The 18,702-nt window shown below is 41.5% G+C and overlaps 1 protein-coding gene across 1 annotated transcript in view; it reads left to right on the forward strand.

Moving 5' to 3' along the window:
- Positions 1-1,453: 1,453 nt before the first annotated feature.
- The window catches only part of LOC129773389 (uncharacterized), a 41,978-nt gene continuing 24,729 nt past the window's right edge, over positions 1,454-18,702 (forward strand). The window contains exons 1-2 of the mRNA XM_055776986.1: positions 1,454-2,744; positions 2,853-6,803. Of these exons, the coding sequence (XP_055632961.1) occupies positions 1,454-2,744; positions 2,853-6,803 (5,242 nt within the window). The remainder of the gene's footprint in view (positions 2,745-2,852; positions 6,804-18,702) is intronic.

Genomic DNA, 18,702 nt, shown 5'->3' on the forward strand with positions numbered 1-18,702 from the left:
GGTGGTTTCACTCAATTATCCCTAAGGTTAGCCTTGGAAGTACACGAAATCAGATTGGGTGACGACCCTATGAAAAAATTGACAATGCAAATTTCCGCTGATAATAGCGAGACCCGAAATTCCAAACGAAGTGGTTTCACACGCTCGAGTGCTTGGGTCAGCGATTAAGACCCTCCTCGATGCAATAAAATGCGCCACAATGTAGGGAACATTACGAGTTCCAAGAAAACGCGACAATTAAAAACAAGTATAATGTTCGGCAGCGATAAGATCGAGAATACCATATCGATGCACGACGTCGCATCATATTCCATAGACGGGGCATTCATCGTGGCGATGGTGATCGCCATCATTTACTACCATTGGAGGAGAAACACGAAACGACTGCGCGAACTGGAAGGGGCGCAGCGGAGGATCCGACTCGATAGTGTGAATGCTGTATAATCAAAATAATGCGAACGCTGTATAATCAAACGCACATTTTGTGCTGACATGGAGAAACAAGAAACACCCAAGTGACCTAAGCAATGTAAAATTTAAGGAAATACAGTTCAGTCTAAAACCGACCGTGAAGGAGTTAGTACTTAGTCCGAAAGCCGTGTTGGGCCACTATGGCCCAATACTAACATCTTAATTTTAACGAATAACATTTGGTGACCCCGACGTGATCGCACTTCGAGCGATCACGGACTCGCGAAAGTAATCGATTCTGATAAGTGAAGTGACATTCTCTCCGCGCGCGAAAAAGTGATGCCATTGCATGGCTGTATAATCGGAAAGTGAAGTGACATTGTCTCAGCGCACGGAAGATGTTGCGCCATTAAGTGGCTGAAACCAAGAAAATGAATCTCCCATTCGCGGGAAGTATGGTGTGCCACTGCGTGGCTAAAAATTAACAAAGTGAACTTCCTACTCGCGGGAAGTATGCTGCGCCACTGCATAGTTATTACAATGCGCCACTGTGTGGCTGAAAATTGACAACGTGAATTTCCCATTCGCGGGAATCATAACATGACACTGCGTGACTGTGTGATCAATAAGTAAACTTCGCCCGTGAGCGAAGCACGGTGTGCAACTGCGTGGAAGATGTGTGATAAACACGAATTATTGTGACTGATGTGAAAAATTTGTAAAGATGAATTCTCGACATTCCAACGACCTACTGTATTCCATGTGCTACATGTATATGAGGGATACGGAGGAGAATTTGAAACAGGACCCGCGTCGTACGCGGGAAGAAGCTGCAGCGATAAAACTGATAATATCGCACATGTTCAACTTGGCGGCAGGAGCCGCGGTTATAAACAGATACGAAAGCAGATTTACCACTGAACTAAATAGATCGGCCGAAGCCATAGCCGACTATTTAGACTGGAGCATAATCAATGACCCAGCTAAGTATTTGAGTCAATCAAACAAGTAAAGCGGTTAGTAATTATCAAATCAAATAAACATGACGACAAACGAGGACGATGCCGTTGAAAGCTGGAAAAAGCAGCTAACGGCACTGGAGCAAAGCATTGCTCCGATTATCAAAGACGCATGCAAATTAGCAGAAGACGACGACGAAGTCGAAACATTACTAGTGCAACAAGAAGTACTAACAAGCTTGTACGATCAAGCTTGTGCAGTGATACTGAAAATTGAGGGCCAAACGGGGCCCTCCAAGAGACGGGATGCTCTCCTCCCCGCATATATCAAGTCCAGAGCCAGTTTGGCAAAGAGAATACGGCATGCGCAATCACAGACGAATGAACCGAGTCAGGATGAAGGTTCAAGGCAAGTACTGGATCAAACAATGATCACCGGCAATAGCAAGGCCGATTATTTACCCCGATTGGAGCTCCCGAAGTTCCGTGGGTCAGCCACCGAGTGGCTATCGTTTAAAGCCCGCTTTGAGAAGCGGATTGCGACCCTAAACGAGGATGCAAGCAAATACGCTTTCCTGGCGAAATGTTTAGAATACGAGCCCGCTCGTAACTCCTGCGAAGCACTCGAGAATTCAGGAGTGCCTTTCACTGAAGCCTGGGCCAAACTGGAAGCAAGATTCTACAAGAAACGAATCGCATATGAAGGTTACTTTTACACTCTGCTGAAAATTAAAAGGATACATAACGCATCGCAAAGAGCGATACTAGGACTGATCGACGCTGTCGATACACTATTGTCCGCCACTCGACAAATAGCAAATGAACAACCTGGCGAACCAGATTGCATCGCCAATGGGTTACTAATATGCTTAGTGAAAGAACGATTGGATGAATCAACACTTTCTAAGATTGAAGAAAAGTTGGACCTCCAGCGCATTTATGTTTGGAGCGAATTCAAAATAGAATTAGAGCGGCTGGCTAACCAGATGACTTGCAAAGTGGCTGCCGAAACGGCACACTCTAGTCATCGACCCCAGCCGAAAGTCGTAGCAGCAATCGAAGGCAAAGCTGCGACCACCAAAGACAAAAGGGAAGCACAGCGGTGCTACGTTTGTCACAATGAAGGACACACAGCATTTACGTGTCCTAAACTCACGAAAATGAGCATCCCAGAACGATGGGAAACTATCAAAGCAGGGAGGCACTGCTTTAATTGCCTCATACCTGGGCACTCAACGAAGGAGTGCAAATCACAACGGAAATGCCAAATATGCAGCACGAAGCATCATACACTACTTCATCGTGGAGACTCTCCCAAGGGGGACGAGATCCAACAATTGCATCCCGAGAAGGATGTCAATCAAGCACAAGCAAGTTCAACGAAATGACTAGCTCAGGAAGAATACGTCTTTCTGGGCACAGCCATAATTCATGTTAAGGGTGAGCAGAAATGGCACCCTCTTCGATGTCTACTTGATTCAGGGAGTCAAGTAGAAACAATCACAGAAAAGGCTGCTCGAAGCCTAGGAATTCCGCAACACTCGGTAAACGTAACCATTAAAGGAGTTAGCGGACAAGCACATGTTAAAAGGGGTATCAAAACTGTGATAGCCTCTCACGCAAGCAACTACAATGAAAGTTTAGAATTGATCATAGTGCCAAAGATATTGGACGATCAACCAAGCACAGCTATTGATGAAAAGGGTATACGGATACCAGAACAATTGCACCTTGCCGATCCCCAGTTTTACAGATCGAATGAAATCGACATTCTCCTCGGAGCGAGAATATTTTTCAAAATTCTAATGCCAGGCCGGCTTAGCGTAGCCAACGGTCTTACGTATCAAGAGTCCAGCTTGGGCTGGATTGCATGTGGGACGCTACGTCACAGCAGCCCATCAACCACTGTATTGTCTGCTACAAGGTGTAGCAGAAATGAATTCGAATTCCCACAGGACGAAATGGCCAAACTCATAGAGAAGTTTTGGCGTCTTGAAGAAGCGTGCTTTCAAGACTGGGAACCAAAGCAACATGACGAATGCGAGGCGGAAAGTCACTTCCGCACAACGTTAGAGATCGCTCCCGACGGGAGATACATTACACGAATGCCCCTACGGGGGGAGCCGTCATCGTTAGGCGACTCTTATCAACAAGCATATAGAAGATTCACATCGCTTGAGCAAAGGCTCAAGCGGAATGCAGACCTGTACAAAGAGTACAGGGCATTCATGAATGAATATGAAACACTGGGACATATGGTACCAGTCACCACAGAAGACTTTCACAAAGTAAAGTATTTCATCCCTCACTCGTGTGTGGTGAAACCAGATTCAACATCCACCAAGGTTAGGGTGGTGTTCGACGCAAGTGCAAAGACGTCAACCGGAGTATCCCTGAACGATATACAAATCGTGGGACCAACCATACAAAAGGACTTATTTGATCTGCTAATTGATTTCAAGACGCACAACGACGTGCTAGTAGCAGATATTGCAAAGATGTACAGACAAATTCACATCGCATACACAGACACTTGGTTACAATGTATTTTGTGGCGCGACAGCCCCAATGATCAATTGAAAGCGTATAGACTGACGACTGTCACATATGGTGAAGCGTCTTCATCATTCTTGGCCTGTAGGGCACTACACGAAGCAGCTGAAGATTATCGGTCGGTAAATCCGAGAATTGCCGACACCATTCAACGATCGTTCTATGTTGACAATCTAATGATTGGAGCGTCCAACGCAGATGAACTGACGGAGACGAAACGAGAAATAGAGCATGCATTGTCACTTCATGGATTTCCACTTCGAAAGTGGGCATCAAACAACGCAAGCGTACTGGAAGGAATTCCAGAGAAAGACTTGGAACCATTGATCCAAGTTGGTGACCAAGAGGTCATAAAGACATTGGGGATAGCCTGGAACCCCAAAACAGACGTGTTCCAGTTCATCAGTACGAAAAACATAGGTGAAACATACGAAGCGCTCACAAAGCGACAGATGGTCTCGAAGATTTTGAGACTGTATGACCCAATCGGATTGATACAACCTGTAATCATTACAGCTAAAATATTGATGCAAGAATTGTGGACTTATAACGTCAGCTGGGACGATGATGTTCCAGATCAAGCACTAAGCTCATGGAAGAAGTTCGAAGCTTCATTAGTGGAGCTCAGCAAGATAGAAATACCTCGGATGTCGACTCCGAGTCATACGATCGCACTAGATTTACACGGATTCAGTGACGCCTCCGAAAAGGCTTATGGATGCGTCATTTACTTACATGCAATCAACTTAAAAGGAGAAGAGAGTACGAATCTCTTATGTTCGAAATCGAGAGTGGCGCCTTTGAAGAAGGTCACTCTGCCCCGTCTGGAACTCTTGGCGGCGGCACTTCTAGCAGAACTAACTGCTAAAATAAAGAGCATTCTGGCCGGTCGAATCTCGTCGGAATATTACTACAGTGATTCACAAGTAGCGCTAAGTTGGATCAAATCTTCAAATACACGTTGGGGAACCTTCATTAGAAATAGAGTGCAGAAGATACACTCCACCACGAATCCAGAGCATTGGAAATATATATCTACGAAAGAAAATCCGGCTGATATGGTTTCGAGAGGAATTCCAGTCAGAAAATTACGCGAAGCAAAACTAGAATTTTGGTTACACGGACCGGAATGTATACGAAGAAGACAATATTATCTGCAGAGCGGCTACGAATACACTGCTGCTGCAGAACAGGAAGAGATTAAAGAACCAATAACACGATTGGTAGCAGCAACAGGAAAGGCATGCGAAGACTTAATCGCAAAATACCCGCACCATCACACTCATGACAAAACAGTAAGACACTTTGCATGGCTGTGTAGAGCCATAAACAATATGAAGAAGGTCAATAAAGACACAGGCATCAGAAACGAAAAGAGATCGGGCCCACTCACCACCACTGAATTGAATGAAGGACTAACACTCGTAGTCCGAATTATGCAAGCCACTATTTATCCAAATGAAGTAGCGGAATTACGAAAAACTGGGAAGGTGCCTACGAAAGGACCTTTCCAGCATCTCAACGCAATCGTCAGAAATGGAGTCATACATGTCACAGGGAGACTCCACAATGCAGAAATGCCCATCTCACAAAAGAATCCAATATTGATTCCCAAATCGCACCCATTTTCGAGGGTAATAATTCAAAAAATACATGAGGATAGATTTCACGCCGGAACAGATCTGGTAATAAACGAATTTCGACAAAGATTTTGGATGAGGGATCTCCGAAGGACCGTACAAGGAGTCATTCAACGATGCATCTTATGTGCCAAAGCGCGGCCCAGACGTTTACAGCAACGAATGGGACAACTGCCCTCGCCCAGGGTAAATGAATCAGTAGCGTTCACTCACACGGGAGTGGACTTATGTGGGCCATTCGAAGTATATCTCAATCAAAAATCGAAATGCAAGACCACAGCATATGCTTGCATCTTCATATGTTCTGCGACCAAAGCAGTTCACCTAGAAGTCGTCGAAGATCAGTCGACGGCAGCGTTCATATCAGCACTTCTCCGTTTCACATCAGTGAGGGGAATACCCGAGGTTATTTACTCCGACAATGGGCGGAACTTTGTCGGGGCCAGCAGAGAACTCAATCGTTTACGAAGAATATATAACAATGAAGTTTTTCAAAACAAATTAGTTGATATTGCGGCAACTCACAGAATAAGATTTTCATTCATTCCACCCCGAAGCCCCAGCTTTGGAGGACTTTGGGAAGCGAACATAAAGGTAGCCAAGCGGCTCTTTAGTGCAGCGGCCAGAGGAGCACAGCTAAACATCATGGAATTGCAGACACTGTTCTACCAAGTGGCCGCAATAATGAATTCGCGACCACTCACACCTGTTTACACGACGCCAGATTCACCGACCGCGATCACACCCGGTCATTTTTTGATAGCACGCCCAATGCTAGCCGTGCCCATCCCTACGCAGAGTGAGGATGGAAGCAATCTCACAACCAGATGGAAACGAGTACAATCGCAGCTCGAACAATTTTGGAGAAGATGGAGAGACGAGTATCTCCACCAGTTACGTGATTATGCAAAATGGACCAAGCAACAAGCCAACGTTAAGGTAGGCCAAATCGTATTGATCGGAGACGATCACCTTCCCGTAGCAAGGTGGCCTATGGGAATTGTCACACAAATACACCCTGGAGATGATGGAGTAGTCCGAGTGGCAGTAGTGCGAACCGCTACCGGAATTTACAAACGCAACGTGCGAACACTTGCTCCTCTACCAGTCGAGGAGCACACCATTCAACCCATTATAGAAGAGTATGACAACACAGCTGATAACGAACAGCAATCTCAAGCCGAAGCAATCGAACTAGAAGACGATCCCCCTCCCCAAGCACCCCAAATGATTTGGGACGGTAGACTACGCCCTCGTCCCAAAGGGGGGAGAAAATGGAAGTACACGAAATCAGATTGGGTGACGACCCTATGAAAAAATTGACAATGCAAATTTCCGCTGATAATAGCGAGACCCGAAATTCCAAACGAAGTGGTTTCACACGCTCGAGTGCTTGGGTCAGCGATTAAGACCCTCCTCGATGCAATAAAATGCGCCACAATGTAGGGAACATTACGAGTTCCAAGAAAACGCGACAATTAAAAACAAGTATAATGTTCGGCAGCGATAAGATCGAGAATACCATATCGATGCACGACGTCGCATCATATTCCATAGACGGGGCATTCATCGTGGCGATGGTGATCGCCATCATTTACTACCATTGGAGGAGAAACACGAAACGACTGCGCGAACTGGAAGGGGCGCAGCGGAGGATCCGACTCGATAGTGTGAATGCTGTATAATCAAAATAATGCGAACGCTGTATAATCAAACGCACATTTTGTGCTGACATGGAGAAACAAGAAACACCCAAGTGACCTAAGCAATGTAAAATTTAAGGAAATACAGTTCAGTCTAAAACCGACCGTGAAGGAGTTAGTACTTAGTCCGAAAGCCGTGTTGGGCCACTATGGCCCAATACTAACATCTTAATTTTAACGAATAACAAGCCTCAATCCGTGGTTCAAAAGTCTGGAATTGAGTCGGGACTTTATTCGCACCTTCTCCCGACTCATGTCCAATCACTGTTCGTTAGACGCGCTGCTTTTTCGTTTTAATCTTGCCGACAGCAATCTCTGCGGTTGTGGCCATGGTTACCACGATATCGAACACGTTGTTTGGTCGTGCGAGTTGTATCTTGTCGCCAGATCGAATTTAGAAAACTCCCTTCGGGCTGGAGGAAAGCAGTCCAATGTGCCGGTGAGAGATGTGTTGGCTCGGTTAGACCTTGATTACATGTCCCAAATATATGTTTTCCTTAAAGCTATCGATCTTCGAGTGTGATTGTTTATAAATCCTTTTCCCCTCCTTTTCGTCCTTCGCGAGCTATCGGTTCCCTTCCTACTAACATTAGAATAAGTTAAATTGTAAATACATATTAGATGTAAGGATAGTTTTAAGAATTGAGTGTGAAGTGTCAGTGTGAATGAGAATGTGAATGTGAATGTGAGTGCGAGTGTAAACACAAATCTCCTTACATCCCATCCTTTTCCTAATGAAAATGTGTCACCCTTCTAAACTCGAGTCGACCGCGAGTAATCGGTTTCCTATTTCATTAACCATATAATTAAGGAAACAACATGTTGATATATGCTAGTTGAAGTATAGTTAAGAGTTTGGCTCCATTAAACTTATGTAACTGAGCCTGTAAAAATAAACGGATTAATAAAAAAAAAAAATGGTCTCGGGACCAAAGACGCTATATTTTTTAAATATTTTTTCTGGAAAGCTGAGGATTTTTCACATAACATATCTCGAAACCAGGAGGCGTTTTTTTCGTTTTTGAGTTATGATTTTTCAAAGTTAACCGATGGTCCGAAAAACCATTTTTTCCCAGTTTTTCCACTACAAAAAATCATAACTTTTGATATACTGGACCGATTCAGATGATCGACATATCAAATTAAAGCCAATGAGCTAGTTTTGTTTGAAAAAATATTACACTCTGAATAAAAATGGATTTTGTTCTCGTAATTATTGATTATATTTGTTTTTCATAGCTTACATCGTTTCGGGACCAAGGGCGCTAAATTTTTTTATATTTTTTCCTGAAAACAGAGGTTTTTTCAATTAATATATCCGAATACCAGAGAGGTATTATTTTTCGTTTTTAAGTTATGATTTTTCAAAGTTAACAAGCTTTCAGTTTTTGTTCAATATTTATATGTGACTAGACTAGATGTATGTGACCATAATCCAATTAATTGGGAAGTGTGTTATTTTTTTTCAAAAAAGGCTCGCTAGAAGGCTTTAATTTGATATGTTGATCTTCTGAATCGGTCCAGTAGTTCGAAAGTAATAAATTTTTGAAAAAAGTGATTTTTGGGAACAACAAGGAAAAATGATTATTTGGACCATCGGTTAACTTTGAAAAATCATGACTCAAAAACGAAAAAAACGCCTCCCTGGTTTCGAGATATGTTCCATAAAAAATATAAAAAAATATAGCGCCTTTGGTCCCGAGACCATGAAAACTATAAAAAACAAATACAATCAATAATGACAAAACCAAAACCAAAACCAAAACGATTATCCCTAAGGTTTCGACGAGTGCTTGGTTTAAGGGATTGAATGTAGGTCGTGATTTCATTCGCGTGATATCTCGGCTCATGTCCAATCACTACAACCTAAACGCGCATCTCTATCGCATTGGGCTCGCAGCAAACAATCTTTGTGATTGTGGCGATGGCTACCACGACATCGAGCATGTTGTCTGGTCGTGTATCCGGTTCCATGCTGCTCGCTCTCAGCTCTCTAGAGCACTGAGAGCACAAGGCAGACAATCGGATATCCCCGTCCGGGATATCTTAGGTAGCCGTGATCCTGATCTTCTGCTTCATCTATACCTGTTCCTCAGAAACGCCGATGTCAACGTTTAATGATGTCGTTGTGTCCCTTTTTCATATCCCTCCTATCCGATCTATAAACTTTCACATAGTCGCGGCAATACATACACACACTCTTTACAGATACACGGGCCAAAGGTTGTGCAGTCCACTGATGATTCAACAAGAGCCAAAGGTTGTACCGCTCATGACAACTCTACACGAGCTGATGATTGCGCCGGCTAGTGACCATTCTATCCTGGATTCCTCGAGTCGAGAAAGACGCACCACGCTAGATATGGGGTACATACTAGGGGGGCGTTGCTGATTAATGGTCAGCTGCATCCCAATAGGAAGTATCCCGTGTCGGGCACACGTACAGCGCATTGGAGACAGCAACATCCCAATTACGAGAACACTTGTAATACTAACCTCGAGCCGACCGCGAGTAATCGGTTACATATTACTAACATAGATAATAAGAAAAACTGTCAAAATATTGAACTCCGGCCCCGTCAGGCTAACGCCATATGAGCCTTGATAAAAATATATATTTTGGAAAAAAAAACCAAAACCTGAAAATTTTGCATGCGTAGTATTTTTCCAAGAATGACTAGCTAATTAGCTTTAATTTGATATGTCTACTGTCTAAATAGGTTCAGTAGTTCAAAAGTTATGATTTTTTTTGGAAAATATCATTTTTGGAAAAAAAGGCGAAAAATTCGATATTTCGGATCACCTTAAAATGAAAATGGGCACTCTAACAAAAAATAAAAAAATACGGGTCTAATAGTTTGCGATGAAGAACGAAACTACCACTTTTAACGAAAATCTGAGAACTACTATATCGGTTTGACATGGAATGGCTGAGAGAGTAAATTGTTCCACAAATACGAATGAATTATTCTGCCGTTTATTTTGCTTTAAGGAGGTATTCTAATGTAGATGGACGAATTTTGGAATTTTTTTCGTGTTCCGAAAAAACAAAACGAAGAATATTTTTACTATTCATTATATCATTGTTTGTTTATCTTCCTTTTACGATTCCAGCCTTTTTGGTTATCAGGTTACCAGACATGGCGGACATCTGGAGAAAAAAATGCCGTTTTTAACATTTTTTCTCACGCTTCCCAATTTTTTAAAAATAGTGCGATAGAGAGATGCACATAAATCGGTAGAACTTAAGATATCGTGTACGCATGTTTGAAAAACAATTACGGAGTCTTTCATATTGAACGCTCACGCAACAAATTTTAATAACTTTTACAAAAGTGAACCGATTTCTATTTTAAAAAACCAAAATAAAGCTTATTTTAGGACATTTTCGATGTGACTACCCCTTTTTTCGATAACGCGTTTTAAACGGTGAACAAAATTCTTCATGTACAACTCTAACATTACGACTTCGATGCTGTGTAAAATCCGAGTTATTTCTTCTTTAAGTTCCTCCAAATTTTGTGGCTTAATAGCATAGCAACGATCCTTAACGTACCTCCAGAGGAAGTAATCGACGATGAGAAGTGGTGAAATTCTTACCATCAGAGGACAACATTTCATTAAGGCTTCGGTTGCTCGAGTAATACGATTTCACTAAAAATACACATTCTTGTAAATTGTACATCTTGACACTAAAAACCATCCGATCAGACTGAACGAGTAGCCGAATATTATCGTCCCGAAGTGGGGAATGCAGTGTTACCATCGACGGAGCGATTTTTTTTTTATAAGGAGCTATTGGATTTTTTTGCGTGAGCGTTTAATCTGAAAGACCCTGTACCTAGACCCTCACTCCAGATGTGGAGTTGCGTTATAGGGCATGACCAATTTAAGAATATAGTATTTTTGGGAATACTCATGGTTGTGAAATGTCTTATATGATGTCTAGTGAACTATTAGATTTCCATTCGTTTGCACATCTATTGCCTTGGAGAAAAAGTAACTTTTGTTAATTGCACATAAACCCATTACAGCTGATGAGATTTCACTCAAATAAATATACGAATCCTTCAAACTGCTGCTGTTCAATAAATGCAAATAATTTCCTTCTATTTGCAACATGAGATGAAAAATATATTCCGAGCGCAGCAAACGTCGAACAATACCCATATATTTCCAGTTTGCCGTGTTCCGCCAACAAAGCATATATGAAACAATTTATCACAAACCTGTCAAAGTGCTGACTGGTGGCACTAATGATAGTTATAAATCTCGATTGATGGGATGCAGCTAGCACCTTCTGACTTTGCACTCTGGTGGTAGTGGGGGTTGTGGGACGCCGGAAAAGAACGGGGTACGGAACGCAACTAGCAGCACTTCCACAGGTGCGCTAGTTTTCAAACCTATAGACAAGTGCTGTTGGATGGGTTATCCACTTTCCCGTGGCACCAGGAGCGAGCGGCGTCAATGAAGCACGCCAGGAGTCATCAGTTCACTCAATCTCAACCCCGGGCTAGCAGCTTGGCTCTCGGTTGAGTATAAATAGTTAAAAGTTGAAGTGGAAAACTTTCCTGCTGACAGATGGGTAACGGGTGGCTTCTAATGGGGTGGGAGTTCGGAATTTCCATTCTCTTTCGATGTAAGTGCATGGTGAATAACAATCGCAGAGAGTAATAGTTACAACCCAAGATGGTGGAGTATTTCCGAACGCCTTTCGTTTGAACAGCGTGAAGTATGATTATTAACTGTCATTGTACGCATTCTAATATTTTGAATTCTTTTGATGAATTGATATATTGAAGGTTCTGAAACTTGCAGACTGCAATTTGACGTGACGATAATCATTCAAATCCACTCAGAGAGATTTTAACAAAGTGACTGTCCCCCTCTTTTCGGTCTTTCGTCTACGTCAATGTCAGGAGGTCAATTTGGTTCACCAACCTGTGCCAACCGCACCCTACACAGGTGTATGAGAGTAATAACCCAAGGGTTGAGGGCGTTAATAAAGTGTGAATTTGACTAATGATTGGGCGTTCGTGAATGGTGCAGAAGATAGTTTATATCGATGGGACGTTTTTTTCTCACACCCAGATAAGGTATACGCGCCATGTTGAACCTATAAAAAATAACATAATCGACAATGAGGGGGGGATTCCTGGGCTGTGAACTGGTGAGTCGCATAAATTATGGCTCTATTTGCCGCTGCCAGTCAGCGATAAATTTTCATTCTTCTCTGTTTTTCTCCTCACCCTCTTTGTCTTTCTCGCACATTGCACACAGAGGAAATTTATAGTTTTCTTCCGAAATTTCAAGCAACATCCCAAACGATAGGAAGTAAGAGATAGCGTATAAAGAAAATATGACTTATTAGGACTAGATAGGGAAATATTACCACTGGAAACGGAAACATGGTCGTTTGGATGCACATGTGAAACTAAGAGATCCATGAAGTAGGTTCGAAGAGTCGTTCGGAGGTATCCACTCCGTCAGTGCAGGGAGACGCCGACTGCAACCCATCCAACGGAAGATATAATTCATAAAAGTTTCAACGATGCACATAAGCAAATTATCGCGACTATAAATTATTCGTGCGGTTGGGCGGCAACTGACGGAATTTCAAGTCGCATGAACTGTACACATACATAGGACAGTTTTGCGCGGGTTCATTTCTGCTCGAGCACGTGTTAGATATAAATTTTCATTTTTCTCGTACATTAACTGTTGGAGTAAGTTCGCACTTGCGAAGATATGGCACGATGCGGATGAACCCACCAGAATTTCGGAATAAAATTCGAAGTTTGGATTGGTTATTTGAGTTTCGGAGGGAATTGTGAACTTTAAATTACTTCCTCGCTTTGCGAGTGTATGTGGAGCATTGGACAAAAATTACAGAATACATTTCCTTCATTTCATTGTGAAAAAGTTGGTTTATATTAAAAAAAAATCTGTGTCAGTTTCGTCCAAACTCACACTATCAGTAGGTGCTAATTGCTAATTCCTACTCAGTAGTAAGAAAGACGCCACTTAGGTTGAGATTTTAGATACTGAAAAAGTGCTTAGCAACCGGATCATCCGAAATATTATTTTCAATTTGGTCGCTGGTTTGGGCTTATAACTAAACGGCAAATTGAAATATTGAATCCAGAGATTATCCGAAGTTAAATGTACTGCCAATGTCTTATTGATCATTGAGTTAATAATCTTCTTGGATGACACTAACGCTCCAAGTGAAACTTTTGCCTTCTCAACGTAGGTATTACTAGCGTCATTTTGACGTAGAACTACGTCTTTCATTAAGGGTGCCAAATCAGACAGGTCACGTTTTAATGAAATAAAGTTAACGTTAATAACTATTTTTGCCGTGAACGGATTCTGGGAATTTACATACCAAACGAATCGTAAATTTCCTAAGATTTGTTTGATATGTTATACATTACAATCCCATAGTTTGTATATGGTTTAAATTGATGAAAATTGGAAGCATTCCCATTTCCTCATACATTTGTTCTGTCTATTTGTGTGCTTTCCCGAACAGAGCTGTCAATAACGATGAACTTATCGACGAGCAACGAAGGGGAAATCGTAAAATGTAAAGTCTCCGTGAACAAAGGAAAAGAAGAAGAACGAAGGGGAATATTTGCTTAGAGTATAAACAGTGGATCTTGCTGAGGAAAACTTCATTCTTCGTGAGGACACCGACTGGACAACACCGTTGCTGGGCGAGCTGGATCGCTTGTTCTTCTTTGTTTTGTGCCATCACATGTCTTCGTTTAGGACTGAGCTGTGGACGCGACCAAATTACTCACTCGCTGATGTCTTTGGCATTGCAATCATTGCATCAAACTGACGCCATTGCATTAATGTTTTGAGCTACACAATTGTGTGGGGAATCATCAAGCTAGGCTATCGTCAGCTCACCAAGAAAATTAATGTTCTGGAATTTTGTCAGTGATTTGGTTTCGCATGAAGGTAGAAAACTCTCTCCAAAAGGATGTCAGTTAAGCTAACCTAGACTAGCAATATTAACAGAAAAGGCTTCTGTTGAGACGAGCGCAAAACAGAGATAATTGTGTGTATATTTAGTTGCTTCAAGCCATCGATATATGGATATTTGTATGCGTACGTGCGTGCTTCATAACCAGTACGTAAAAATAGTACATCTTCGCTACGCTGAACCCCCATTTGGGTCGATAAATATAAACAAGGAGGGGAGATTCTTCTTCTTCTTCTTATATGACACTAACGTTCCTAGAGGAACTTCGCCGTCTCAACGTAGTATTACTTGCGTCATTTACATTAGTACTTAGTTGAGATTTCTATGCCAAATAACACGCCTTGAATGCATTCTGAGTGGCAATCTCTAGAATACGCGTGACCACAGTGCAAGTCAGAGGAAATTTCTTTGAAGAAAAATTTCCCCGGCCAGAACGGGAATCGAACCCGAACCCCCGGCATGTTAGGTTTGACGCTAACCATTCGGCCACGGGAGCACTAAGGAGGAGGAGGGAAGATAGCGGGAGTGAATTATTTACGCTAGGGTATTAGTAATGAATCTCTGCTGAAGCAAATATTCGGCCTTTTTTTCCAAGCAATTAACATTATTTGTTTTCTGTCATCATTGGTGCCTTTGACATTGCATCAATACATTTAACTGACGCTATGGTGAAACAGGTGTTAAGGTGGTGCACCAAAAAATTATTTGGGGAATACCAAGCTATTCAATAAGCTATAATAAATCATTAATTTATTTAGGTTCGCGAGCCGATAGAGTTTATTTCGCTTATTTAGTCACCAAGAAAGTTAATGTCGTTCTGGAATTTTGTATGTGATTTGGTTTCACTTGGCAGTAGCAAAACTTTCTCCACTAAGGACACAGCTGCGCTTATCTTGAGCATGTATTTTTCTGCGAGCACAAGAATGAATCATCAAACAATTATCGTCAAATGATTCTACAATAAACAAAAAAAACATTTCAAGGCGACCAAACTGGTAGAATGGTAATTTCAAAATTTTCGTAGCAATATAAAATAATATCCGCAGTTATAAACATGCGACTTGAATTAAACTACAGTTGAGATTTCTATGCCGGATAACACGCCTTGAATGTATTCTGGAGCGGCAAGCTCTAGAATACGCGTGACCACAGTGCAAGTCGGGAGAATGTTTTTTGACGAAAAATACCCCGGCCAGAACGGGATTCGAACCCGAAACCCCGGCATGACAATGTGGGACGCTAACCACTCGGCCACGGGAGCACTGAGTTAATAATATAGCTTCTGAATTAATCGTTATGTAACCAATGATGTTCCGGAAGAACTAATAAATTCGTTTAAGCGATGATTGTGGCATAGGTTGACGATGTGGATGTTGATATAAACTAGACAATGTAACGCAATATATGATCAGCTGGAAAGTTCAGTTCAGTTGGTGTGGTGGCGACGGATGCGAAGGCTCTGGAAACCGCAGTGGAACCAATTTTTCGCTCTCAATTTTTAGCCGAAGAACGCCGTTAGAAAAAGCAATGCACACTAGAAACATAAATAGTTTCCGATGCGCTTCGCTCCTCTCCTTCGTATCCCTTGCCGCATCCAGTCGTGTTGGTTGATGTGGAAAATACCAGCAATGCAAACTAGAAATCCAGATGTTTGCCGATCTGAGCGTTGAACGAGAATGTACATTCGTCTCTAGCCTTGAGAAAGGCCCTTGGAAAACTTTACTTTTCCTGCATTACTCCTCCACCTTCATTGCCTTGAGAAAGGCACTAGATCCCTCGCCATCCAGCTCGCCCAGCAACGATGTTGTCCAGTTGCTGTCCTCATGAAGAATGATGATGGATAAATCCACGAATGCCACGTCCATTTATATCAGTTGGTATGTGAGAACAAGGCGCCTCCCACTAGCTCGCGATGCAGATATTTGGCTGGTCGGAGAACGAAAGAATCGAAATTTCTTCCAATCAGGACCGTTTGGATAGGGGTTGAGATTTTTCAATTGTTCGATAGTAAGTTACATGGTATATATTTTTTTTTAAAACAAGGTGAAAAACTGCTATAGAGTGCCGAAATCGTTTGATGCGAAAATCTCATCAATCTATCATGAAATGGCTGAGCAATAAGCGTTTGAAATTGTATATCTCTCACGATGCGAACGATTTTCGTTTTTCAATTTGTACCCCAATATGTTCCCGTAAGACGCAATCCTACGTCAAAAAGCCATTCGTTTTGTTTATTTAAACGACAAACCTATGTAAATAATACGTGGACCTACGATATTTTTCACGTTAGATCGAATTATAGAGAGTAGGACGATACGCTACAGCTGCATTCCAAAAAGTTATGACACTCTGTCAAACAAACAATTTGATGAGTAAACTAAATAGATGAGGTAAGTGATTGAACAGACAAAATAAAACCGGAACATGTAATCAACAATTCACAGCTAACGATGGAACGTGATTTTAAATAAAATCTGTAAAATATGTGCGAAATCAAAAGAAATCTATGTTTTTTTTTTGCAAATGCAAATTTAAAACTATTTTTTCTGTGCATCAGTGCAATATTTGCACTATGGTTGCTTTGTGCATATTCTTAGAATACATTCCGAAACAAAAAAAAATGTAACGGGTATTTCAATAGAGACGCTACAAAAGTAGACCGATAGGGACAGTAAACGACATATTTTTTCCCACTCTCTTGACATTCTCTTCAGTAAGGTTTGTCATTTCATAATGGAAAGATACACGATTCAACAACGAGTCGAGATTATTAAAATTTACTATCGAAATTCGGAGTCAATGGCCTCAACTTTGAGAGCGCTACGTCCAATTTATGATCGTCATAATCGTCCTGCCAGATCAACAATTGAGCGTCTAGTGGAAACATTTGAATCCACAGGCACAGTACAAAATGTTCCCGTGCCAGTGAGACGAAGAAGTGCCCGTAGTGTCGAGAATATTGCTGCCGCTAGCGCATCTATTGAGGAAGACTCAAATCAGTCTCTCACACGTCGTTTTCAAGCGTTGGGCATCTCTGTGACGTCGTTGTGGCGAATTTTGCGAAAAGACATTGGCCTACATCCTTACAAGATCAAATTGACGCAACAACTGAAGCCGCTTGTCGACCAGGCGTCGTATGTTCGTGGATTGGGCTGAGCAACAGCTTGAAAATGATCCGGATTTTCATCGAAAAATGATGATGTAAAAAATTTTGACCGAAAATCGAAAATCAAAACTTTGAGTGCTTTGAGGCATCTCTAAATCATGTCCGATTGAGTTGGAACTTTGCACAGGTAATTATTTTGGGTCAATAAACAAAATCTACATGATCGGTTTTTGAAATTCGATAATTATTTTTTTTCCATACCTTCATTGCCTCCCAGGCTAAGTACGAATAGGTCGATTTTCGGTCAAATTTTGTTTTTTGAGATGACACCAGATCTCGTTTCATGCGGTTTTAAGTCATTTCGCATCGAAAAAAAAGTTTCGATTTTCCATATTTCCTTTACTCCCCCCACTTTCATTCCACTCCATTTTACATGTAAACAATCCAGCACAATGATGCCAGGTATGGTAACATGTCTTTATTTTGTAAACAGTTGAATTGTGAGACCGTTTTTATCTGTGAACTTGATAAATGGAAAGCCCTTAACGTAACGTTTTCTTTATATGCATTATGTAAATTGTTTAAAGCTTCATTCAAAGCATTAGATTCAAGGTTTTATGGGCAAAACGGTTCATTTCAGTGAGTAGCTCAGAGCTGCTCGTTCATTGAAAGTGGCTCTTTTTTGAACCGTGGATCTTTTTATAGCCGAGATAGCTGAAAAAGCGGCTTTTTTGAGCCGCGGCTCTTTTTTGAACCCTGGTTCATTTATAAAGAACCGTGGCTCGTACGCTCGTTCTGACGAACCGGCTCAAATGAGCGGCTCGTGTGCGCTCGCCCATCTCTAATATAAGGTAAATGATGTTGTTTTGTCTGATTTTGGGTGTTTTCACGCAACTAGCAAATGCAAATCGATTTTTCTTGATGAAAATTACATGTAATCAAGACGAGTTCGGGTTTGTTGGAAAACCCCAAGTCTCTAGATGCTAATAATACCGGCGTTCAAATTGTTCAATTTTTTAGGTTTTTTAACGATTTTCTTCAAAAAGAAATTATGATCATGGTTTGTCCATCTCTGATCATGGTTTGTCCGGAAAATGATCATGGTTTGTCCGGTTTTAGAAATCACTATTTTTTAATGAAAAAAAATAATCGAATTTTCAAGTATATGTTGCATTTCTCATTGCTCGAGTTTCCTGTCATCATATTGATCCATTAATAATTTAGGTTTTATTCAGAATATTGCCTTTCGTTGGGAATTTTTAAGGTGAAAAGCACTCAACACAGAGAAGTTGCTGCTTCGCGCGATGGACAACAAAACAAAACAAACAAACTGCAG

The sequence above is a fragment of the Toxorhynchites rutilus genome, chromosome 3, assembly GCF_029784135.1.
Source record: "Toxorhynchites rutilus septentrionalis strain SRP chromosome 3, ASM2978413v1, whole genome shotgun sequence".
Lineage (NCBI taxonomy): Eukaryota > Metazoa > Arthropoda > Insecta > Diptera > Culicidae > Toxorhynchites > Toxorhynchites rutilus.